At 39.0% G+C, this 27178-nt stretch overlaps 1 protein-coding gene across 1 annotated transcript in view; it reads left to right on the forward strand.

Annotated features, from left to right (window-relative positions):
* Positions 1 to 27178, forward strand: part of LOC106496177 (glypican-5-like) — a 408273-nt gene that overhangs the window by 125590 nt on the left and 255505 nt on the right. The window contains exons 4-6 of the mRNA XM_067301964.1: positions 8511 to 8641; positions 13520 to 13579; positions 15486 to 15611. Coding sequence (XP_067158065.1) covers positions 8511 to 8641; positions 13520 to 13579; positions 15486 to 15611 — 317 coding nt within the window. The remainder of the gene's footprint in view (positions 1 to 8510; positions 8642 to 13519; positions 13580 to 15485; positions 15612 to 27178) is intronic.

Consider the following 27178-nt stretch of genomic DNA (forward strand, 5'->3'; position numbering starts at 1 on the left):
GGTGCCAGCTTGTGGATCCTGTTGCTGAGCAGCTGAGTCTCACTAACAACAACAGGACTGATCCTGTCAAGAGTGGTGAACAGGCTAGGTATGTTTAGTGAAAAGGACTCCCAGCCTGACTCAGAGAGCTCTCAAGCATCATCAAGATTTAAGGTACTGTTCAACATTGCTAAAATTAACTTGAGTAAAAATGGCTTCCTTATAGCTCCACTTGATTGATATCTAACATAAAACAAATTGAAGAGAAGCACTCTTTTTTTCTGAGTAAAGATATCTAGAAAGTTCACTGGGTCTAAGGAAAGTTGTCTCCCGGAACTACTTGTGACCTACCTGAGTTGCTGGTATGATTCCTTCTGTTTGTCACTCCCCTGCTGCCAGAGGCTACCAGCCTTTCTCGCAGCCGGTGGCGGAGTGGTCTTTAACCCAGTTAGCTCAAAATAAGCCTTGTTAGCCCAGCCGAACCCTGATGCTGACTCTTATTTGGCTGATTTGAGTGGAGCAGGTTGAAGAATAGCTCCACTGTGTTCTGACAGAGGAGGTAAGGTCATGCCAGCCCTTGCTGCCTCGGAGAGAGGATGGCAGCAGGCAGTGCTGTGGCTGATGCCTTTGCTTAGTGCAGCAGTTCATGCTGGCACCAGTCCATGCTACCGACCTCTGTCTGCAGCAGCATCTACAGCACTTTGCAGTTATGTCTGTACAACATCTGTGTAGTTGTACAGTTTAGGGAAGCCCTAAAGGTATATTAGTGTGTTTTAATTTTTTTTTATATAAGTGGCTCTGTGCTATGCGATCTTTCTCTGCTACTTTTTATACTTGGTTATTTAACCATTTGAAGAATAAACTTTGAAGGTCTTTTCTTAGTCACATTAGTGATAAAAGAAATTCTAGTAATATTTTGATAATTATTTTCACTTCAGAATGAGAATAAATAATAAACACATAACACTGCTATTTTATTGTAATGTAATTAATTTAAAGTGGTAAGAGAAATTTAAATGAAGATATTTTAGTTTATTTTCTTCTTAAGTTAACTTTAAAGTTACCCAATTTTTATGAGAGCTTTTAAAGTGACTCACTTGGATCGATTCCTAAAAGAATTTCCCTTCTATACTAATTATTGTAATTAAATATAAAATTGAGCTTAACTTTTCTAGGCTGTCAATATCTAAGGACAAATGTTGCCACTAACAAGGGCTGACTGTCAGAAAGATTAGTACTGGATCCTGAGGGTATTGTGGGGGAGGAGGGAACCATCATTGCATCTCAGGTGCTGTTCATATGTTGTTTTGGCTTTATAAAGGACAACCACTTCTCTTTCAGTTGGGTAAAATTATATGTACAATTTGTATGAAAATATGTTCTGAAAAATCCTCACCAAATGGCCAAAGCTATCCACTTCTATGTGCTTCAACTGTTCTGCACATAGAGAAAAGCTGTGATAGCTTGGTATCTGACCAGTGTAGGCAATTTTAAAAGTCAGAGAGGGTAAGAAACATCATTGCAATTCACAGTGAAAATTCGTTAGAAATAAGCTGAATATAATTCCTGAAATCTTCTGAGATCAGTTAATTTCCAAATTTTACCTCCTACCTGAAGACCTTAGTTAATATCTCTGTGAACAAGACATGCATATATGTTTTCAGATTCAGTGGAACTTTAAGTGGGCTTAGTGATGTGTTGAGTTGTTTAGCTTGGTGCAAGTTATCTAACCACTCATTTCTAAGGATACTGTAGAATAAGGCCCTAATAATTCTAAATTAGAATTAGAAAAAATTCTAATTACTCACCATTTGCATTTTTAATTTGGGTGATGACCTTGTAGAATTTGATTCATTCAAATAGCTGCTGCAGAATTTGACCAGGGTGTCTGTCCGGCGGTAGTGCCTCATCTGCTGGAGGCAGAACCTACAAAAGACAAATGACAGTGTCTATTCACATAAGCATAAAACGTCCTAACACAGCACTTAACATTTTCAATAACCAGTTTCAGGGCTGGTTTGCAGAATACTCCTGATAGTCCACTTTTGCTGAATACTTATGGTTTTCAATGTATACAGTAGCCTGAAAACTTGACCTCCATATTGAAAAAGGAAGAAAAAATAATTCTTGTTGAATAGATTAATAGGGTCTTTATGTAACATTTCTCATAAGGACATCAAGGAGCACTGTTTGACCTTGTAATCCCTCAGGTTGGACTGGTTTTAGAAATATATAACAGGAAGTTGATTACAGTCATGTAAATTTTTCTCCTATAAATTCTACACGCTTGAAACCTGCTGCTTTTTGAGTTTAAGGAGCTTGTGTGAATTGATATCCTATGCAATATTGAAGAACTCTGTGACTGATTAACTCTACCTTTCCCCACACACCTCTTGTTTATCTGTGTAGCTGTAAAATGTCAGTGCATTCTGAGTTTTGAAAAGGGTGCTTAGGACTACATGTATGCTCTTAGTCCAGTTCCCTAGCCAGTTGAACCTACCAGGCAGTTAGAAAGGTTCTCTGAGATTTTTTTTTGGCTTCCTTTCATTGAAGGAGAGGCAGTAACCAGCCTTTTCACTAAGGGAGAGGTTACAATTTGTGAACTTTTGTAATGATACATGTTTTCCAGTCAAAAGATTTAGGAACCACAGTTTTGTGATTTGCATTTGCCCTGCTAGTGATGATGTGCCTTCCTGTTCTTCTGGGTAAGTGTTGCCCTAGCAACTCTGTTATATAACTGAAGTATAACTGGTCTCTGGTTTTCTTTAATCTTTCCTTGACCTTGAAATGACTGCCTAAAGTTTACAGCCCTCATTTTTAGCCAGGGAATTTATAAGAGTTTTCTGGATTTACTGATTTCATGTTCCAGCATTTTGAGATTCTAAATAACCCTTGCACACTATTTACTCCTCTTTGTGTAAGGGATAGAGTCCCCAGAAAAAAAGTGTGAAGACCTTGATTTATAACTTTCTGATCAAAGCATTCCGAGAGCTGGCATCCAAATTTTAACAGATCTCATTTCCAAACCTATCTGAGACAGGACGCACTTTCAGAGTTAGCTGTTGTGACAGACTTTCTCTGACAGGGCGAAGCAAGGTTTCCTCAGAGTTTGGCTGAAGTACATCATCCCTGTAAACTGTACAGGGGACTGTTTCCCTGGCTTTGAGTGCAGAATAGTAGCCCACCAAAGAATGTAAGATCATGGAAACTGATGGGGCTAAATTAGGTAACTGAAAATGGAGTTCAGATCAATTAATTCATGTCAGCTATGTTAAATAGTGATCCATTACTTCTGCATTCTCACTACTAAAATACTGCTTTCGTGTTGTTTTTTGGTTTGAGGAAGATGCTGAGATATGCGTAGGAGTAACAGGAATCCAGATGTTTCATAAGAGTATCAGGATGATCTGTATCTTTTTGTGCTCACCCAGCAGTTTTCAGAATATGTCTATAGCTTCATGTCTTTCCTCAGAATGTGGGCTCTTCTTTTTATGAGACTTTGTTGCGTTTGTTTCTGGCACATTTGTATATTGATTCCAAAATTAATCATCAAAATATTACGGTAATTCAAAGCGTGATTAAAGCCAAGTAGCTCCACAAGCAGCAGAACAGAAAGAGCCTTGTTTCTTATGGATTTAAGTTTCATGGTTGGATTCTTTGATGTCATATGAAGTGTCAACTCCAACAGAAGCTTTTCCTGCCCTTGCAAAATTTGTAATGCCTCTCTCTTTGGTGAAATCGCTAGTATTAAGAATTGACCTCTCCCTCTGTCTAACCACTAATTTGGACAAGATTTGTAGGGAGTTAATTTACGTTAATCTGTCCAATAGATTCAAAAGTTATTGAGGGGAGAATGCACACCTCCCAGATGAAATGTACCATATTGTTTTAGGAAATTGAACTAATAATCCCATAGTTTATAGGTGGCTGAACTTTGCTACCAGCAAAATGCTGCATTTTTAATTTGTAACATACACCATAAGACGCACAATAGTTAAAGGTTCTCTACATATTTCTGATTTTTTTTCTTTTCACCCTGCTATCACCCATTTTCTTCACTATGCATAGGATTTTGTTCATTGAACTATGGACAGGGACAATGAGCAAATGGTGCAAGGTTTGCCCTGGCTTACCTTTCATCAGAAGTGATCCCACTCATTAGTTGAGCACTGAAAAATAGCATTTCATAATAGTACTGGAATGATAGATTACAGCTGCTGCGAAGGAGAGGATTCTGTATTTACATAATGAACTTTGGTTGATGGCTTGGATAACAGAAAATGACAAACAATTTGTGTTGGTGTCTTGTGTCATTGTGTCTTGTGTGCAAGGTATGTCTGACCCAAAGGAAACTTGAGTTTTGATATCAAACAGAAAAGTCTGAAAACTTAAACCTGATTTCCCCCATAACTCAGTGTTTCCTGCTTCCCTTACTTAAAAGTTGGCAGTTGGAACCAACAAACCCCGACTCTAGTGTGAAGTGCGCTTGCGTGGTTCACATGGTGCGGTTATACACGCACTGACACCTGCACAGCTGTCAGGAAGCCTCATCTTTTTGTCAGAGATGTTCACCAAGACATTGGGTTTTTGGTGGAGCTGGGTTGGGTTATGGCTCAGGAAAAAAAAAAAAAAAACCTGCTGAAAAATGTGTCAGCACTTTATTAATAATTCAAGGCCTAATCACTAGAAAATCTTGTATTTTAAAATACTAAGCTTCTCATTACAAAATCAAAAAAGTTACTATTGTGAACTGGTGAAAAGGTCTCCTGCTTTGGGTAGATAAGATTCTCTCAGTATCTAGAAGGGCATGACATTTTCCCCATGTTTGATAATATTAAGTATATTAAATATGACCTTAATTTTTAAGGTTGCTCAAGCTGCAAGAGTTCAAAAGATTTTGACTGATATTTTTTTCAGTTTATTTTGTTAAGCCTTTGCAATAATTGTAAATAGACATTCTTTTAAAGAACAAATAGTGAGAGGTCAAATAATCCTTCCTATATATATGAGTATGTATTTCATTAAAAAGGGAAATTCACAGTAGAAGAAATGTAGCTAAAGGTTATCAGAAAAACAGATATTTAAGAAGAATCCTTGGTATAAAAATAAAAAAGCTTTAAGCCCAAGAAGAGTGTAACTATTGATAATTCGGAAGATGAGGAGGAGGAATACTAGTTTTCAGCTCTAGGTCTTTGCTGTTAGAAAGCAGACTTGATTAAATGTCATCAAAGAGACAAGAAGAATGACCTTAGTATTTTTATAGTTAATGAGGGATGATTATCCATCAGTTAGTGATTTATGATTGGCATGCTTATTTTTAAGTCTAAAAATCAGATACAAATTAGCTTAGTCTTTCTTTGTGAGTCTAGAGCATTGAGATGACTAAAAATTGAATTTATCAAAGCAGCAACAGGTTTTCTATTTCTACCTATTTTTGTTATTAAATTTTTTTTTGTTATTAAGTTTTATCACAGCTGTGTTTAGTCCTTTGCAGCCAATGCTTTGGAATTCTCTTGCCCTGCATAATAGTTGATGTTATTGTGTCAAATCCTAATGGCCAGTGTCAGTAGAGAAATCTTAGCTTCTATTAAAAAAAAGATCACTTTGCCTGCGCTTAGAGTTTAAGAGAAACCGTGGAAATAGTAAGTCACACGTACTAGGAAATGATTAAAAAACTCCAGTCGTTATTCCTAGTAGCATTATTTTTCCCGTTGGTGGTTTGGTTCATGAGCTCCTGAGTGTTTGATACTGACAGTGCTGTCCTCTGTTGTCATGAGGGTGGGATGGAGCCCCCCCCATCCCCTCCCGCGTGCGGGCCGTTAGGGCACTGCCCTTCCCCTCCCCTCCCGCGTGCGGACCGTTAGGGCACTGCCCCTCCCCCCCCATCCCCACGCGTGCGGGCCGTTAGGGCACAGCCCCTCCCCCCCCATCCCCGCGCGTGCGGGCCGTTAGGGCACAGCCCCTCCCCTCCCCTCCCCTCCCGCGTGCGGGCCGTTAGGGCCGTTTCCCCCCACAGGGAGACAGTCGTGGCTCTGCCACTGACCTGTGCTGCCAGGGCGAGGAATTTGCTTTGTGCCTCTGCACCGGTGCTTATGTTTCCTCCCAGTACAATGCAGTCCGATCTCAGCTGAGACGTTTATGAGCTACTGTTTTACAAACAATATATTATAGTTGCATCTCCCATCTTGTTAAACTTGCTTGAGGTTAAAAGGTTTGTGCCATAGTTTAAATTATGTGGTATTCCTACTGTTTCTTGAGATAGTAATGAGAGGAAAGGCACTAAAAGGCCCTCGAGGCAAAAGGTGTGAATGTGATTTGCTGTTTCATTGAATTGTGTATTCTCCTTTAATGGAGTAGAACTGGTTAAGTTTTTCCACTGAGAAATATTTTATACTAAAACACTGTGGTTTGCTTTGGTTTGCAGGAAACTTAGTATCATTTAAAAAAAAAACCTAAAAGTTAAGTTTTGACATAGAGAATACTGAAACTTTTGCAGTTTAAAGAGTCATTTTATTTCCATGTTGTTAAAAATACAGATCAAAACAAAATGAATATTTCCATTTGGGTGCTTAAACTATTGATTCACAACAAAAGTGGTAACTCTAAATCTCTTTGAAACTTCTCACAGGAAAGCCAAAAAAATCAAGTTCTTCATTGCTAATACCTATAAGAAACATACTGCTTTTCTAAACAGTTTTAGTGTTAGTTGTTTAAAACTGTCTTAAACAAATCCACAGTGACTTGATACGGTAAGTATGTTATTTGAAGACATGATCTCTACTGACATGATGTAACCTAAGATGGATTTTGCAGAAACCTATGCTGGGAATTTGGTCCATATGTTGTAGGAAACCCCGGGCACAGAATAGAGAACAGGGTATGCAAGAATGTGGCCCAGCTGTGTGATACCTCTGTGCAGCTCCAGAGGGTTCAAAAGGCATTTTTTGTTTTATATTTTCATTTGCATAGAGTGTTTTCTTTCTTTCAGAAGTTTAGAAGGGACTGAAATAGAATATTTCAGTTCACAAAGTTCTGTTTTAAAGCAATGCTGTGCTGGTCTCTGGTGAGACCAAAACAATATCCACAGTGTGCACTGCTGAGTGAGGTGGCTGGCTCCCCCTCTGACTGCCGGTGGGATGTCAGGATTAATCCAGTACATGCTCATTCAATTGCTACAGTTTTTTATTCTTCACAGCATATTGTACTGAAACAGGCTGAACTTGTACACGTAAGATTGATGTTAAGTGTCATGTCTCTGCAACTTCCAGCTTTTCATTTTCATTTAGCCTGTTTTTTTCAGAGGAAAATATCTCTTAGATTTACATAGCAGTAGTTTTCCTGGAGGAGGTAAGCAGAGAGATTTGAGGAAAATGTCCTGTACTTGCACTGACACAGGCACATACAACTTAGTGGTGGAAAGGGGCGGAGGGGAAATTATTTGAAATCATGTGTGCTCTGCAATATTCAGCAGTTAGACAGCCATTACTCTGCAAGTGTTTTAAAGATGCAATAAAATGCACGGACCAGCAAGAATCCTCTCACTGTGGTCATAAAGGAAAACTGAAGATGATACCAAATTAAATGTTGTGCAGAATGATGGTTTCTGTGCAATTAAGGTCTCTGGTAGCACTATGTCTGCAGTAGGATTTCCTTTGTCATCGTCTTTTCATGTTTGTTTGAGGAGTTACAGTAGGTGAAAATTTTAGAGATGACTTATTTGTGTATTAAAAAGGGAAAAGCTTTGTCTTATTGTCACTTAAAGCTGTTACAGCACAGAAATATGGCAGGAGGCAGGAGTATTGTCAAATCCGCAGTGCACAAAAGATAAACACAAGTTTCACTTTTTCCTGCTCTTGTATAAAATCCCTTATGAGAAGGCTCCAAGAAGGACAGTAAGGGCAAATGGCTAAGAGATATTAGTGTCTTGAACCCAAGATCCAAGGCATTGGCGATTCCCAAGGCTAGAAATCCTCTTGATTATGTAGCTCCAAGAAAAGTATTTTTTATTGACAATGGTTTGTTCGTACTGATTTCTTTTGCTCATTTCTTGTTTTAAGGGAGTATTGCTTAGTCTCATCCCAGTTGTCTTCTGATTATAAACCTGTTCAAACAAAGTTAAAGACTATTCTCTATATACAAGCTAGGCATTCCACCAAACTCTGCATACTTTATAAATTCCAGATATGTTTCTAAATAAAAGTTGGGTTTGGCAACACTTTCATCATTCACTTTCAAATCTATACTACAGTGTTGCCATTACAACCCATTTCCAGGTGTTCTATAATCCAGGTATCCAGTGTCAAATCCATGGCTGTTGACTTTGTACTAGCGGTACTCTATGCATTGCCTGTTAATTTGGTCATTCTTATGCAGGGGACTAGTTTCTTGTTCCTGGAAACAAGAGTCCTTTCTTTCTCTCCCCCAGACACCTTCTCTTGCATTCAATGCGAACCGCAAGGAACAAGCTGAGCTTTGTGCAATTGTCAATCAGTTTCTCCATTCAAACGTGGTTTTCCCTTCCTTTCATACAGGTTGATAAAGTGTGTGGACAGCCCAAACAACAAGAAGGGAACCTGTCATCAGACAATATAGCGCCAGTGAAGGAGGCGACTGAAACCCAGACGCTGGTGATGGCTCACACTAGTCTGAACAATAGGAGAAGGTAATCTTAAGCAACAGTTACTTTGAAATGAACTCTCTGGCCCATAGCTCATGTTAATGGTTCCTCACAGAGTAGTGTTTAAGCCAGAGCCACAGTTCTGTCATCTTGTCTGTGCACTCTCCAGCCATTGCCATCACTGATGGCTACACAGATGCGTATGTGGTGTTATGCTGCATATCTTTCCAAGAAAAACTTTTTACAGGCCAGACTTGATGTCTTTACTTAGCACCAACTCACACTTTATTTCCAGAAACTTTCAATGAAAACAATTTAAACCTTTGCCGAATAAGGTCTGAGTAACTTCAACTGTTGACTCTAAATTACTATGTTACTTAAAATACAGCTATTCAGGTCTTTAAGGACTTGGGTTCATCTGGGGCAGGAAGGGGAAGAGGGGGTGAAGGAAAGATTCATTCCCATGACAAAGTCAGTCCTTTGTTCCTCAGAGTTGTGGAGGATGGATTAGATCTCTCCTTTCTCACTGCTCTAGGTAATAAGATCCCTTGAAATCTGCTTGATTTGTTATGTAAGGGAAGAACAGCAAAACCATCTATGTTTAGTCTGTTGTGTCCATCTTGGCTTCTGTTTTTCAGCTGCATGCTAGTTTAGGCATTAGACAGCTGAATTACTGCCTTTGGCCCCAGCCCTGGCCCAGGTATCCTTGCTCCCAGATCTTATGGAGTTTCTTTCACTTTTCCTCGCATAGCTCCTGGACTGGTTTTCTGTAAATTTTAAGTGGGGAGGGAAGGATGTCTTTGCAATGCTTTGCATGATACATGAGGAAATTTCGGAGCTAACTGACCATAAAATCACAACGACATATTTCTGGCTAACATGCTGTTCTCAGTAACACCAATATAAATCTGGGACAACTTCAGCAAAGTGAGTAGAATTGTGCTGGGCTTATGCATCTAGCCAAGAACAGTGTGACTCAGGGAGTCCATGTGCATCTCTGTGTTGGAAGGATGTATAAATAGTCAGTGATATTAAAATTTACATAGCCTAGGTTCTGGTGTCTGGGTTGAGAATATGAGATTTTTATCCACTTCTATTTTAATTCTCATCTAACCTTATATAAACGCAACAAACTGTTTTAAAACAATAAAAACAATAGCAGCAAGCTAAGTTTTTTGAGTGATAACAGTATTCTTACGTCAGTTCTTTGTAATTTATAGCCAAAACACAACAGTTTGCGCTAAAGCTTGTAACTAATCAATTTTCACCATGCAAATGGAATATCATAGAAAAGGGCATTAAGGAAATTAATTCATAAATTCAGCAGTAATAATCTAAAAAATAGTTGTAATACAATTAGCAAAATTTGCTTTTAAAAACTCGGAGCTCTAGACCTGTCTTCTGTATAACTCATTGGCTTCCCTGGAACTTACTGCTTGACAGTGAAAAAGGCAGTTTTACAGCCTATTAACTAGTAATCTATTAACCAAATGCAAATAGGTGTCTTTGGCACTACAGCAATTCATTCTCACCTGAAGATCTGCTCCCTACCATCCACAACCATCTAAAACTATTTGGATATTAACCTTTTAAAATGTAAGACCTCCAGATGCAAAGGAAAGTATAATAAAACTAGTTTACTGTAAATTAGACAGTGTTGCCCAAAATTGGTCTGCACACTGAAAATTAAATTATCCAAAACATCATCTAAACTAAGTCCATCCTTACATAATTAGAATCAAACCTTACTGAAATGCAGTGCTGACAGGTATTGTGGAGAGCCCATGCACCAAAAATTAATGATGGAGCCATAATTAGTAAGTGCAGAATATTTTTACATTTTCCACAACTTGCTATAAAACATATGGCATGGAGCTTGTACTTTGCTTTTTGAAAACAATTGTGTAACAATAAATAGAGTTGAAATACACAGTGATTGACTACTGTTGTTCATCATCTATCATTTAATCACATATGATATCAATAAAAAGTAATTTTAGGTAATAAAATTTTATAATGGATGGGTGAAATGATTGCTGCAGCAAGTTGTGTAAAATGCTCTTAGAGTGACAGATAACTGCTACAGGGGTTCTAGATTACGGGACTAATTACAGGAATCTTTTTTGGTGCCATTCCTTCTGACAGTTTAAAAAATGAAAGGCAATAACCTCAGCCGTCTGTCAGTTTAGGTACTAGGTCACACAGGGAGTCTTTTGCTGGCCCAACTGAGTTCCAGTCTGTTGCTCTGTGTAGCAGACATCTCTCCAACCCACTCTTAATCCAAGTGAGACATGGAACATGACTCTTGCATTTTGGAATACGAAAAGAAAAAGAAAGAAAGAAAAGGAATGAGCCAGCACTCCCCAAGTAAATGAAGAAGCTGTGGCTCATTCCTGTAAGTTTGGCAGAAAGTTCCAAAGCTCAAAGAAGAGAACCAGTCTGGTTTAGCACATTTTTAGGGGGGGGAAAAAAAAACACAATGAAGTGGTGTATCATCTCTTCTATCATCCCTAGTTAAAGATGCCCTTAAATATCTAGTGTGAAACAGTTTAGCTGTATGTGCATATGTATGCTGCAAATGTACTAGCTTTTTGCAAGACCCCTTACAAAATCAAGACCTAACTTGTTTGTCAGCCTTTTTTCTGAAGAGTCTGAGAACAACTGGTTTCAGCTGTTTGATGGAGCTCAGGTGGTTTATGCATTTGAAAAGCAGAGTGTAAAATTACTGAGGACCTGGTTGCTGAGAAGACTGTTTCTGTGGGCTGCTGAGATGATTTCTCTTAGCCTGACTGATTTGTCTTTTGGGTCTGCGTCTTTAGGGATCTGGCTGGAAATAGCTCAGTCAGCACTCCCTCTCAGGGCTCTCTTAGACTCTGCTGTTCTGCACAGTTTGATCCTGTATGGTCCCTGAATTTATGTAGCAACTGGATCCTCTTTTGGGATAGTTAAATCCTTTTCTACTCCTCTTACTCTCACTGGTTCCTGTGAGATTTCTCATTTTTCTTTTTTTTCCTCCACATTCCATTCCCACATATTTTTTGCTATGCACCACTAAGTATCAGAGACGGTGATGTAAGAAGCTGAAACTTAAATAAATGCTGCATGATCTCTTAGTAAACCTTCTCCTCTGAGTATGCTGAGATGTATAGTTTTTTTTTTTTTCTCTCATTACACAATGGGATTCAGGGATTAACTGAAACTGGCAGGATTGCTGTTGTAGTTATTTCTTAATGTGCAGGTTACTATAACATATAGTAGAAATGACAAGAAAATTGAAGACATACGATGGTACAGGGAATGTACATGGCATGTACAGAATTTCAATCAGTAAATTGGAACATTATTGCTGAGTTCAGCACAAAGTACTTTTCTGGTCAGCAGTACTCCTGGCATAGCTGAATACCTGCCTTTAGCATGTCTGCTGCATGTGGTATTTCAAACCGCTAAACATAAACTGGATACACATCTGTATAGAGGAATAGATTATGTTTAACAAAGAAATATAACATGGTATTTGGCCCCTAATTGGAGGAGGCAGGCTTTGAAATGGTATTTTGTTGGGATTTCTTTGTTTTTCTGTGGCCTTACAGGTCTTTTGTACTTCTTAAAATAATTTTGAGATTCTTCAGGAATGTTTGAAGTCAAGGCCATCTATTTTATTTCATATTAACTATCTATTGTATCAGATCTCACATGGTTTTCTTAAAATTCAAGTATTAAAGTGCTAGTACAGAATAGATTATTAATGTCAGATGCAAATTAAATTACTGTGGAAAAGAATCAAACATTTCTGCCCAGCTGGCCAAGGCAGATGTTTCAGCTGATCCAGATATGCCTTGTTACCAGTTCTGCTTTTTTTTTGAGTGGCTGTATTGGAATCACTGCTTCAGTGGTGGTGAGTGACACTTGCCTGATGACCACTGCAAGCCCATCCTCTCCTGGGGCCATGCCTGGCCTTTAGCTCCCAGTAGGTATGATGGCAAAACCATCATTCATTGGGCATCCTCAGAACTGCTCAAGATGAAGCTTACTCTTTTCAGTAAGACTTACCTGAGTTGGCAAGTATCTTTGAACCTGTTTGCTGGTGTGCGTTACTCCAGGTATTGCAGTTACTTCATACACGAATACCAGTGTAAGAAAGAACAGAATGTGGTATCAAATCATGTAAGTGTAACATTGCATCAAGATGCTAATGTTGAATACAACATGTAATATTAAATTAGGATCCTGGTGCCACAAAATGGATTTACAGTAAATAGTTATCATTGCAGAGGGCTCAAATTAGGAATTATTTATGCGTTTTTTCTCAAATATAACCTCAGACCCTATCCATCCTGCTTTGCAAGGGTCTTTTTCTTTCAGGGGTGCCTTCTGACCAGAAGTGAACAGCAAAAAATATCTGTATTTACATTATTTATTGAGAGACAACAAATTGCTCATTACCACAAAATGAATGTTGCTCATTTGTGTCCCCCTTCCCGTGGTGTTCATTCTAAACCATTTGCCATTGTTTTCTTGTATAGTTGCATATATTTACAGTTCTCCCGTTTGGTATAAGTTATGGTAAACTTTAAGTCCACTGAATTTATTTTTAGCTTTTGGCTGTGTGCTGCATTTATAATTGTGCTCTTATTTGAAAATGATTGAGGAAAACAAAATCTCTGCGGGTTTTTTGTTTTTTGTGCTTTTGTGTTGCATTGACATTTTTAATTGCATCTATGCTTCAGAAAAATCTCATGACAATTTTCCTCCTTATTTGTTTTCTCATATTATCCTATGCATGTGCTTGATGACCTTTCTTTCAAATAATTTTTACTTTTCTCTTTTGTTTCTCATTTCTTTCCCTCATTTACCTGAATTCCTGCTTCTCCCCTACTCCCCAACCTCTCCTGATTGATGCTTATTCTCCCCGGCCTATTCCAGTTCTCTGCCTCTGAAAGCTTCAAAGAATGACAAATCAAGAAGTTTGAAAAAAATCTCTCGGTAAGAATGAAAACAAGGTGACATATTTTGTTGTCTCTACACTTAGCTCATGTCCACTGTAAGCTGTTATTTCAGCTCTAATCTAGGAACTCACGTAATTTTGATTACTGCTTTTATATTGTGAGACACTGGGAAACTGTACATTTTCTACCTAGCATGTTTAGTTTTATTCTGATGAAAAGTAAATATTTTCACTGGGTAAGATTAAGAGTTGGACACAGAATTCTGCATTTGCTAAGATGCTAATTTGAAATGTCAAAACCCAGCTTGGCTGCAAATGCAAAGGAGTTTAAGCCTCTTGGAGTGAGCTGAGTAAGACAAGCTTAGACTTTATTAAAAGGGCGATCTTTTCCTTCCTCAAAGAAAACTGCATTTTAGAAGATTTTAAATCCTGAGTATCTGTTTCATCTTTGTGTAATCGGTACTCTCAGGCTATTCTATCAGATAGGTAGCCATGTGTCTGGGCCAAGCTTTACTACCTAAATTCTTAGAGGTTATATTCATTATTGAGTAGTCCAGGGGTAGCAATTCTCACTTCCTCCTTGTAAGCCCAGAAATCCTGCTTGTTTCTCTTAAAAGGAGAGCTTTCCTGCAGTGTTAGGGGAAGTTAATTCCTTAGAACCACATGATGACTACCTTATCTAGTGCAGGATTTCATCACACCTGAGAAAAATGAACCAGTTTAACACTTCCATGAAAGTATAAAGACAGCTGTAGGGAAAGTTGACCACTACCTAAACCTTGTAGGGGTAGATACCTAACAGTGGACTTTAACGTTGTCTAAAGCACCTGTTGTTCTCAAAAGAATAATAAATCCTGACTGTTCCTGTGCCAAGCTCTATCTAGCCGTATCCCCACGCATGGCTTTAGTGCGGTGTCCTCTTACAGCCTGCCAGATAGAACATTAGAAACCAGAATGAGTCTTTTGGCCTCTCAAAACGGGCTGTTGAGGGACTTTCTGGGGCAAGCAGCTCCTTGATAGCCCCAGTTCAGTTTTTCTATCCCACCTCTTGTTCTCAATATTTTAAAAAGCTTATGCCAAATAGGAGCTTGCAGAGTTGTGGAAACAGGATAATTTCTCATTCCACAGTACTCTTGATTGTGTACTGAATTAACACTGTTTTGTTACTGTTTATTTTTCTGGCTACCTCAACCAGATATATTATAGGTATAATCAGATTATAGAGAGACAGTGGGTTGTCTGCAAGAAGGCATTTTTCCATACATGCAACATCAGAAACAGGCTGTTTGTACTGGCCAGGAGTTTTGGTTATTCGCCAAAGCAACAGGTGCAGCCTCTTCTTACAGGCGAGGTGCCAGACTTGGTGAGAGGGAAATTTCTTTGTGATATCAGTGTGATAGTGATGATGATAGGGATAGTGATGATGGGAAGGAAGTAGCCCCAGCACATCCTAAGGAGATGGCTTTCTGTACTGCTGTTGCTTGCTTGGGGTACTTAATGGAAGACTGCAGGTTTTGTGATTGGGTGCTAGCTTTAGGAAGCCTTTTTCACCCAGGAGAGTGTTGACAGTATTCTTAATTCATCTGACATAGGCTCCAGGAAGGGAGAAATACTCACTTCTGGTAACATGAAAAAAAACCACTCCTTTTAGTGATGGTGCTTTCTCATTAATTTTATCTGTTTATACAAGACAGGTGTAGACTTCTTTTCAAATTTGAGGTGTGTTAATATGATTTGTTAAAACCACCCTTTGAATGTGATTATGTGTATTAATACTGGACTAAGTAAGATTGGATGATACTTAGGAGCAAAAAAATGCAGACTAACTTGATTGGCTTTTAATTTCTGTAAGGGTTCTCAACTCTGGAGGGTTAAGTTGACAGGGGGACTTAAACCATAAGTGTACCATCCTGTTGTTAAATGTGTGTTATTCGTGCATTGCAGAGAGTTCATCAACTACATGAAGCGATCCCGAACCTTTTATGCCTCTATAGCAGAAAGGCTTTGTGATGGAGACCTGGTGATGAGAGACAGCTCAACCTGCTGGAATGGAGAGGATGTTGTAGAAAGGTAAAGTTATGAGTAAAAGTTTTCCTTGGAGGTGAAAAATGAGGTTTTATATCCTCCTGATGGTTCAGAAGTAGTCCGAGATGTTATCGTCATCGCTGAGTTTCACATTCCTAGGGAATTTTACGCGTAATTGAACAAGGGTTTTGTTAACATGTAAGGTTCTTTAACGTTGAGGTGTAGATATCTATGTTAAATATAGTGGAACATTTTCTTGAAAGGCTATTTTGAAGAGTGCCTTTCTTTGGGTACGCTCTGTGGCTCCGTTAGGAAGGAGTACCTCCCTGACTGCCTGGACATCGCTTCCAGGCTGGTGTTCATAGGTTTGTGAAGTGCAGAGCTGGGCATCCTGTTTGGCCGTTTTTAGAATATCTGCAACTCTTCTTGCAAAGGTGTTAGAAGAATACGGTGACTGAACTGTTATATTTTTTAAAGGGTGTCCATGCCATTTCCTTCTGATATTTCTGATGTAGTGCTTTGAATAATGACAGTTTTTGGAATTGCCCAGCATCCTTATGAAAGCATGTTTTGCAGGAGTTCCTACAAATGACAATTAATAAATACACTGTTCAGCATGCATATAGCAGCTAGAAGCTCTGTAGGGTGAAAAGATCTTTCTAGTTTGTTAGCTACATTTTTTTCTCTGTATTTTATCACAGTCTTTCCTGTCACCCTGTAGAGTCCAAACTGTAAAATACACTTGCACCCTCCCTGAACTACTTTTTGCTGTCATTTCTCTTACTTTCTATAACATGAGGCAACGTTGCCCTGAGGTATTCGGAATATAACTGTGTCTGCTACTATCACTGTCAAAGTATATGTCAGTTTTTATAGTGAGAGCTGGCTGGAAGCTTGTCAGTGAATGCTTTCCAAAAATGTTTTTTTGTTGAAATAAAGACATTCCATGGGACTTGTTGGCTTTCATGATATTTCATTTTGAAGTGTATTTTATGGTGTATAGTATTTGTAAAGGATAAAGTTCTAGCATTCCATTTTCATCAAGACAATAGCTTTGAAACAATTTTTGAAAAATGTTTTATAGGAAATTGTGAAGTAATTCCAATTTGGAATGAGGAGAAATGCAACAATTATAGGCTGTCTCATTAACAGGACAGCTCTGCTTAGAGTCTTCATGTGTAAATAACTTCAGCTTAATTACGTCTGAGGTGTTCAGAGATTAATACGTCTAACACATTCACAGATAACTTGAATGTTTAATATTTTGGTGGGTACTGGCATTACAATTAATTGTAGAAGCATGTATTTGATGCTTTGGGCAACAGTGCAATTTTCTAAATATTAATGTATTAAACTTGTACTGTAAAAGTAGCTAAGAGAAAATGAGAATATGAATATGAAATGAGAATATGAATATGAATATTTCTAATCAGTATTTCCATTTCAGAGTCCCTTTTGCTAATAACCTCTGTTGCTGGATAAACAGTTAACTTCTAGAACAAACAGCTTTCTTGCCAGAAGATGAGTTGCATGGAATATTTTTTTCAAGAAAAAAAATCTTTCTGTAGCAGTTCTCTGAACAAAATTAAATGAAAATTTATTATCTTATTTAGGTTAAAAAAAATTTTTTTTAATTGTTGATGGATACATTTGAGAAAAACATGAGGGGCAAGCTGTTTTTCCTTTGCCAGTCTGTAACTTTCCCAGAGTTGGGGACATGTGGAAAAGTTTCAGATATGAAAAGGATAGGAAGGTGGGGGCGGGGGGGTGAGGGGAAAAAAAGTAGGGAAGGAACTAAAAGACCCCTGATATTTTGAAAAAAAAAATTCCTCACCAAACCCTGAAATAGCTGTTTGTGCTTGTAGTTAATATTTTCCACAGGAAAATTAGGAAGGAAAAAAAAAAAGAATAACAGAAAAGTTAAATTTAAATTCACATACTGAATCATAAAAGCATATGTATATATTTCAGTTCTGCCCATGGTGTTGATCATCTTAGGAGGAGACTCTCCAGATAGCTTGTACTGCCAGCAGTGCTACGCAGCAACACAAATGTGATGCTTGCTTGCTGCAAATTTTACTCCTCCTCATCTATTTGACAGGCTGCAGTTGTCACCAGTTCTTCTCCCCATGTGTGAAATAACTCCATTGCCCCGTTGATGCCTGAAGATGCGTTTCTCTTTGCTCTTTCTCCAGCAGACCAGAGGATTAAATTTCATCAGTAGTAAATAGCACTGAACCCAAAATAGAGCCTTATTCTTAATTCTGTATCAGAAAATAGATCTCCCCAATTAATTTGGTGGATCACTTGCGAACCTGAGCTTAAGGTTACTCAGGCTGTGAAACCGGCAAAAGTCACAGTTCCTGTTTCCTTGCCCTTCTTGCATTTTAGAAAGTTGCCTGAAAGCTGACCGGTAGTTATGGCACATACTAATTGACACTGAAGCTCTTTAGGAAAAACAAATTCAACCTTTAAAACCATTTGACACATAAATGCGGTTTGAAACAATATGAAATTACTACTCAAAAATGGGGATCATATACATTCAGTTAATAGGGAGGGCATTTGAGATATGTCAGATGATCTTCCTGTATTTTTTTATTTTATTCTCTAGATTAGGTTTTATCATATTTAAAGCAATGCATTATCAGTCAAAAAAAAGTTTGAGTTGCAAGTAAATCCATACTTTACATGACAAAAAAGAGCCTGGTTGTTTCTACTGGTTTGAGAATATGCACTAGCCTGCTCTTGATGAACAGTGAAACATGTCTTTGTAGGGAATCCTCTAGTGACAGTTCAGGGGCTTTGGAGACACATAAATGATTCCAGCAGGAAAAAGGTCGGTCTCTCAGTGACTCTTTCCAGCAAGTTGGCTCTGGAACAAGATTTCATTTAAGAAATAATAGTCTGTGAGGCTGATAGATGATCAGAGTACAGAAAGAAAGCTCAGAGAAGGTGATGCTAGAGCAGAAAAAATGAGAAAATATTTTGCATGCATGTTCAGTGAAGAAAGCTTGGAGAAATTCCCATGCTGGAACCATTCTTTCCCAGAAATGTGTCAGAGCACTATCTCAATATAGCGTCAGTAGAAAAGATTATGGGAGAAGTTGGCAGTGTGAACAATAATACACTGCCAGGACCAGACACCATTCACCCAACTGGTCTAGAAGAGTTAAAGGGATAAATAGTTGAATTACTGGCTGTGATATTGTAATTGCTTTTTAAAACTACTCCAGTAGACTGAAGATTGGAAGATATGAAAGATGAAGACATTTTTTTGGATTCAGGATTTCAGGAAACTCCAGCCAGTGAACTCCATAAAACTATGTAACAATAAAATCAATAGAAACTATGAAGAAGAATAGACTCAGTGTATATGTAGATAAACATGATATCTGGGGGAAGAATAAACATGTTGAAAGTCACTTGAAGGAGTTAACAGGCATGAAGACAGAGAAGATTGCTATAGTCTGCTTGAATTTCCGATGAGATATTTGATAAAGTCTTTCACACAAGGCTGGTAGAAATGAAAATAAAGGGTAGGAAATAAATGGTCATAGGATACAATAGAAAGAGGTCACCAGTGGCATTCTGCAGGGATTTGTACTGGAGCCTATGTTGTTCATCTGTCATAAAAGACCTATAAAAGGGAGTGAGTTTGAGGTGACAGCAGGCACTAATGATACTAAATTATTCAACATAGTAGAGACCAGGGCCAGCTGTAGATAACTGCAGGAGGAACTCGTGACATGAAATGACTAGGCAATAAAATGGCATATGAAATTCAACACAGACAAATATAAAATGATTCATGTGGGAAGAACAATCTAAATGTTAGGTACAGATTTATGGGCTCTGAGGTGGCTGTTGCTGCTCAAGAGCATCAGCTGTGTGCAGTTCTGCTGTTCTCCAATCTCAGAGAGACAGCAAAAGTGCGAATGTCCAGAGGAGAGCAACAAGGACGACTGAGGGCATGACAGGGATCCTGTATTGAGGAATGGTAGACTCTTCAGCTTGCCATAGGAAAGATAGAGGAGGAATATGATAGAGGCCTATAAAATCGTGTGTGTCATGGAGATGCTCAATAGGAATTGATTCTTCACTGTCTCTTTCAGTACAAGAACAAGAGGTGTTGTCTTAAATTAGCAGGTGACAGAGTGAAAACAGAAGAATGAATTTCCTCACAGAACTTTTGATTAAGCTGTGGAAATGCTTGCCACAGCCACTTGCCATCTGCTCCTTGCCCCTCCTTTCTTTGGATGTTAAAACTGAAAAAGAATCTATGAATTCATGAGAGAATTCAGTTCATAGAGGAGCAAGTTGTAAAATGACTGTCTATGCAGATACAGTCTGCTTTCCCAGACCAAAAGGAATTCAAGCCTCTCTTTAAAAGAGCTGTGACAATAGAGGGGTGTCCGGGATTCTTTCGGATTCCAGGCTTAGTTGCACTGAATTTGAGAGATCATCATTTGTCAAGTATGAGAATTTATTAGAGATAAGAGGTTATAACAAAGCTAAAAGTATAATAAAATGAGAAATATAACAGAACAGAAAATATACATACATATCAGAGCTCTACAGTTAAATCACGGGTGCACGACACAGCAACTGCTCCTGCCCTTTCCTTGAGTGCCACCCCTCTGGTATAGTCTTCCCTAGCTTCTCAAGCAGTGAGCGCATGGTACAGCAACTGCTCCTGCCCGTTATGGCCATCCTTCCAGTATAGTTTTCTCTGGCTTCTCCTCACCACACTGTTGACATGCGGGGGGGCTGGGGGGGGAGCGACCCCGCCGGCAGGTGGGTCTTCGGGTCTGCAGGCCGGCTGATGGTGGGCCTGAGTCCGCAACAGAGGTATGTGGCTTACTCTCTTTTATAGCCGGTCAAAACAACGCCAGCCCACAGTTACACAAAAGCTGTATGGCTCTAGTCAGTAACGGTGTGCCTATCAATAGATACCCTAGCGCTCAGCCCGCAGCACTGCTCAGCTGATAACAATACGCCCATTAGACAGGTCATTCTGTGGGGAATTCCACACACCTAGATGCTTATGGTGCCAGTCTGCAGTGTCACTTCTCCTTTGTCTGGACTTGTCAATCATGGGTCATTGAAGGGTGTGCCCCTAGGCTACAGCAACCCCACAGTGTGGTGACTCTGGCTGTGGTGCACCTAGGGTTCATTAACTCTTTGGGAGCACCCCAGAGCAAACCCCTCTTTTATGAGCTGCACAGTCCTGAGTCCCACGCTTGCCTATGTGGTGCCTGTGAAGAGCTGAGGCAAAATGTTAGAAAGAGTTTCTCTGCCGACCTTTAAGTGGCTGCTCCCACAGACTTCTTTTCTTTATGGGCTGAATTACAGGAACCTTCCTCTCTCTCAGAATCTCTCTTCAGCTAAGCTACATGCTAGCTTTAGAATCAATTTCTCTTTTCTCTCTGGGTATGGTAGTTAAACAAGATTTGCTGATCCCAGGTCTCCATCTCATAAATGGCACACTAGTGCAATACAGTTCCCAAGGACTTTCACCAAAGCACATCTGGAGATTTTCCATTGATATCAGGTTTGCTTCCATGCGCAAAACCTGGGTTCCCCTTCAGAACCTCTTTTTTTTTTTAATTTAACTTTTTGTGAAGTCTTGACTGCAGTAGAGTGGCCTTATCAGAGAATGCTCTTTTTCTGCTACAGGAGAAGGGAAAGGAGATGTGATCTCGCTGGCACGCTTTAGGGGTATGTCTGTGTACAATAGAGTTGAGTAATCCTGATTTGGAAAAAGCACTTCAATGGAACAGTGGGTTGTGAGTACTATTTTGAAGTTAGATTAATCATTTATTCTTTCTGTCTGTCTGCCTACTTATTTGGCGTCTTGCAACTTTGATTTCAAGAGAGATGAAACAGTCATAAATATTAAATAAATGAGAAGTAAGCTGTACACAGAAGAATTAAAACAGTGTGAGTGTGACTATTGCTAATATGGTTGGCTCTGCCAACCTTAGGCACTGGATACATTCTCCTCCTCCTTCCCACAGGTCTGCCATTAGTTCTCAGAAAAAGGATGATTGCAATCCAAAACCCAAAACTGCTTAAGCTTCAAATCTGGAGTGTGAAAGTTGCTTTGTGGCATGTTCAGGAGCAACCACAACACTTGCCTTTAGATGTCAACAACAACTGCCTCCTTGTAGTATGTCAGCTGAGCTTCATGTCTGGGATCCTGAAGCAAAGGAGATGTCACAGCATTGCTGTGCATCCCAGGAACTGCTGGAAGGGGCATTCTTAGGGCAGCCCCTAGAGACATTCCCCACTTATTATCACATAAATGGACATGTGTCTTTAGCATGACCATTCCAAAGACATTCCCATCACATAAACCACTGCGTTGGATCTCAGGATTTTTGAAAGTCACGAGGTCTGCTTGTAACTCATTTTAGAGCAAAGCTGGTTGTGTGTGGGGATGGTCCCATGGTTGTGTAGACATCAGAACGTTGTGTTGCTCCTACATAAAGTGTTGCAGTTTTAGAAGTTGAAATTTTGAGGTTGGCAGATGCTAGTGAGAACTATAAGACTGCTGCTACCATTTCAAATGTTTTCCTTTTGAGGAATGAGCCCTCATAATTACTTTGATATATTCTAAAATGCGCACCATGCACACCATCTCTGTTGTGACACTCAAGCTAAAAATAGCTTGAGTCTTAGAGTAGAAAAGTGTGAATTGGTAAGGAAGAAGAAAATTAAGTGACTGGCTTTGTTAGTGGTGGTAGATGCTTGCAGTCTCTGTAATGAGCCACTTCCATTCAGGTGCTGAAATATGCTTTAGGCTGTGTCTGCAGTACTAAGTGGTGTGGCACAATAGGCACAGGTTTGCAGAGTGAAACAGATGGTGCTGATAACCCAACACCCACACTATCTGCAGTTCGGAGGTTTTACTTTGGACTAGCTCTAGTCTGGTCTTGTGGAACAACATTGGCATCCTTGGAATGCATCCTTAGTTTCACTGAAAAACAATCTGGCTCTAAGACAGCTCTGCAGTATAAACCAAAGCGTGGTAAATGGGGGCTGTCAGGGATTTGACTGAAAAGTGAACCCCTGATCAGAGCTAACATGCTAATGTAGACATACCTGGTGGGCACCTGGACACCTGCATTTGAAATTTGGGGTCAAAAACCTTAAATGTTTCAAGTAATAGGTACTTAGAGGCTGTAATTAGCATGTATATGAAGAAACTTGTTAAACAAGTCATATAAATATAATCTATTACTAAAGTTAGCCTATGGTGACAATTTTGGCAGTGCACTGCCCCTAACAACGGGTTTGGGCAGTGCTTCAGAGCTGTCAGGCCTGGCTGGCTTGCAGGCTTCCTGCTTTCTGAAGAATTCAGCAGAAACTTCTGTCCCCAGAACTCAGCTAGCCTAACTCTGCATGATTCATGAGCCCTGGGGAGATCACAGCAGGTAGTGATGTGGCTGCAGGTGGGAACCCGAATCCAAGTTCATGGCTGCTTTTGAAGCTATATTTTCTATTTACAGAAAAAGCCTGTTAGAACTATATCAATCTTCAGGTAAGTCAGCTCCAGTAAAAAGGACAGCTTTCAGAAGTTTAGCAGAGTAATTGTTCCTTAGAAGTTGCAAATCCAAATCATGACCATCATCTTTATATGGCTCTTTCTAAGCAAAGGGTCATGACAGTTCTAGGTCAGTGAGACCTTTACAAGTTATGATAGCACAGTAAGTGTGTAATTTCTTTTAGAAGTTGTTGCTACTTGACACAAAACTGTGGAACAGATTGGAATTATCTGTAGCTTGAAGAGGAGTAAGAAAGGGATATTACTTTTTTGTTTGCTGGCTCTTTTTTTAGTGAGTGCCAGAATTACTAGCTGCTCTTCTTCAGGTCACCTAATGGTTTTTTTCCACACCCAAACCCAGAGGAAGAGGAGGTCAGTCAACAGGAGTTGGTGCAAGTTGGTAGTGGCAGAATACTTTTTAAAACTTGAGTTACAACTGCATGAAAGGAGGAATAGATTTACTAAGTGGCACATACTGATATTTTTTAAATGTCTTCACAAATCTAAGACGATTCTGTTTCTCATTGTATTTTTAACAGTCTTAAGTCAACTACTAGTTTATTAGAGCTCTAATGGGCTTTGGTGGAGTGAGTATCCAGAGAAATGGAGAGCGGCTGTAATGGTTATTGTAGCCTAGTGATCTGTACTGAATTTGTGAAATGACTTACTGAAGTCATGGAGAAACAGTAGATTGTGTCAAGGAGAAATGAACGTTGCTGGGATTTTTTCTGGTGTGCCACAATTATCAAAATATTTCCAAAGTAAATAAAATGCTGCCTTAAATCCAGATGGCTATTCAGTGTTTCATCGTGCTCTAAGTCGTCAAAAAATATTTTAAAACTGTTATTTCAGTGCTAAATCTGATATCTTGGGCCACTCTTTCCTCCTTTGAAATGAAGGGATGTGTTCTTGTAAGAACAGAATTGGGAAATTCATGTCTTAAATAAAAATCAGTGCTTTGCTTCAGATGAAAATATCCATTACACTAACAGCATTTCAATAAGAGATCTCTGTTAAAAATTTTTACTGTTAGCACTCAAATTTAAGGCTGTTTATGATGTTTTTCACCCATCACAGAAAAAGAAAAATAGTGGTGATGTTTGTTTAGATACTAAATTAGAGGACAAATAAACCTGGAAAGCTTATTCTTCTTTCAGGTTTTTACATCTACTTGTTTGAAACAACTCCATTTTGAACACTGAGCCATGTTTCTGTTGGCAGCTGCTTATTACTGTCACAAAACTATGTTGTCTTAGTTTTTGTGCACAACATCTAATAAGTAAGGCTGTATGAGTTTGATTTCTCAGAATACTTTTGAAAAAAGCAGTCTTCCATACTACCATTCTTTTCTTTCAGACAAGAAAAGGAAGTTCAGAAATTCAGTTAAAAGTGCAAATAAATTGTGTATTGGTGAGTTTGAAGCATGCAGTTTCTTCCATAGTATTCTTACCTGCTCTGCAGCCCATTGTCCCAGTTCTGGGTAATACCATTTTTCAAAATTAGCAAACGAAAGCAAATTCTCTCCTTGTTGCTGAAAATCCACAGCCTTAGGAGAAATTATGAAATTATGACCATATGCAAAATATTTTAAAATATGGAAAATAGTGGAAGAGGAGAGGAGAATGGAAAATTTCTCCTCCTTGTTCTTAGGGATCTTCTTTCCCCATCTGTAGCAAATAAAACATTTTCTGACAGACTACTGATTGCCGAGTCAAATTCACCATGAACTACTCTTGTTACTTTTACTTTTTAATGCTGTATTTACTCTTACCTGAAGATTTGCTCATGTGTATACTATCTATGACCAGGTATTGTGTCTAGTATTATAAATAACAGCTGTAAGAATGCTTTAAGCCACTGTAATATTTGTTGTTATTTTTCTGTCTATTTATCGTTTCTTTCGTCTGTCAGGCTCAACAGACAGCTGTTGAGCTCTAACCATCTCTAACTTGGAATCTATTTATAAAATGTTAAATCAGAAGAGCAAATTTAGCTTTCTTTGGAGGGAGAAAAAAGCATTTGTGAAAACGTCTCCAGGGAATTTCTGGTTTGTTGCCTCTCAATTTCAAGAGGAAATTCCCTGACTTTGCAGATGAAATGTAGCTGCTTCTTATTGCCATTTAGCTTGGTCTGAAATAGTCTTACTGGTTTGTCCATCAGTACTGCTAGGATGATTCTGCAGGTCAGACTCAGCTTTGCATTAGAAGGTACAGATTTCACTCTCATGTTGGATGGCTCTCTTCAGGGGCAGGCAGGTGGATTTTATCTGGATTGGGTTTCTGTGAACGTGCCTGACCTTGCCATTGGTATTGTATTAAAATGTTTGAGCCAGGCTAAAATTCCCATTCTCTTTGCTCCTGATCTGCCTTGGCATTGTAGTGCCGTGAGGAGTTAAAGGCAGTAAAAACATATTTGTATCACTGAAATCTGTAGCTTTAACATGTGATATCCCTGATTTCTAGGGATAGAGGCTTTTCTGATTGGAGTCACCTCCTCAGGAAATTTCAGATGCAACATTTTGGGGTTAAAAAATTGCAACTAAAAATGTCTTTTAAACCAGATTACTGGGAAAAGTGGGAGGTTTTGTAACACCCAGTAGGACCCCACGTCATCTTTCCCTCCTTCTCTGCTTCTGTCCCTTAGTTGTTTTTCTTGGAATTTTGCATTAAGTGGAGGGATTAGGAGACACCTGTCCACAGGCTTGAGCCGATCATGTCATGGGTTGTTATGCTCTCAGGGCCTGTGCAAGCTGGCTGAGAAAGGAAGTGTCAAATCGCAGTGACTTCCTTTTCTCAAAAATTTGCCTTTAGAGACTTTCAGTTTTTATGAGTTTAGCGCTTTTCTTGTCCCTTTTCTCATTTCCTTAGGCTCTAGCAAGCAGCCATCTGGATATGGAAAACAGAGATAATCATTTAGCCTTAGCATACTTAAAAAGTATGTAGCTTCTTTGTTTCTGTGCCATTAGCGCAAACAATTTCTGGAGGTTTATTCATTACAGTAATCTGCAAAATGCTGTATCTTTATACAATATTTTGCATTTTTAGGGTATTTTCCAGGATTTGTGGGGTTTTTTTAGAGTACTGTAGAATAAATCAAATACACTGTATTGGAAGTGGGTATTTAAGACAAAAATGGGCTTAAGCTTACCTTCAGAATGATGAACTATGACATGCTTCAAATGGCATATTATGTATTCTTTCATGGGGACATGTGAGGGAAAAATGCATTACAGTTCGTTCCTTGTCATGCAAGCAAATAAATGTTAATAAAGCCCCTAATGACCTCCTGCACAACCTCAATCAGCCATAGGGTGGAGAGATGGCAGCAGTTTCTAGCTACTTCTTGTCACACCCAAATTCATCGGGTGGCCAGGGAACCCCAGTTTGGAGACTTTCTACTTGACAGCCAACAGTAGCAAGTTGTACAGAGTCAAGATCAAGTTGCTCTGTAAGAAAACTCGAGGCTCCAGGTTCTGTCAGAGGACAAGCTGTGAAAGATCATGGTGCAGAACAGGAGCAGTCAGAGTGGTCTTTGCATTTTCTAGTCTGAAATGGTGCAGTGTTTGTGCAGTTACACTTCAAACCCTTTACTTTAGTAACTGTAACCTATGAAATATAGACATAGACATATAGAATAAACATGAAATATAGAATAACCTGCCTGGGGCCGGGCAGGTTATGCTGAGTGCTTGGAACAGTTAAGGTGAGTATGGAAACCAAAGATGAAGATCACTCAATGTTCTCCTTCTTCAGGCCAAATTTAGGTCTGCCTAAATGTTCTGGTGAACTCACACTTGAGAGACAGGTTTGAATTTGCCTCAAGTTCTTTTAATGCCTCTCTCATAAAGTGAACAGTGACTATGCTGAGAATATTCAAGTGTGTAATTTGTGTGTTTTTAAGATTCTGTTAATCACAAGCTTGTACATTATTTGAGGATAGACTGTGAAAAATTGATATTGGTAAAGTTTTTTCTTCTGTGTAAGGGAGCAAAAACTGTATGCCTTGATCTGGAGTTGGGCTAGTGAGAAGAGTATTATTATCCTCTGGGCCACTTCATGTGTCT

Source organism: Apteryx mantelli, chromosome 9 (assembly GCF_036417845.1).
Source record: "Apteryx mantelli isolate bAptMan1 chromosome 9, bAptMan1.hap1, whole genome shotgun sequence".
NCBI lineage: Eukaryota > Metazoa > Chordata > Aves > Apterygiformes > Apterygidae > Apteryx > Apteryx mantelli.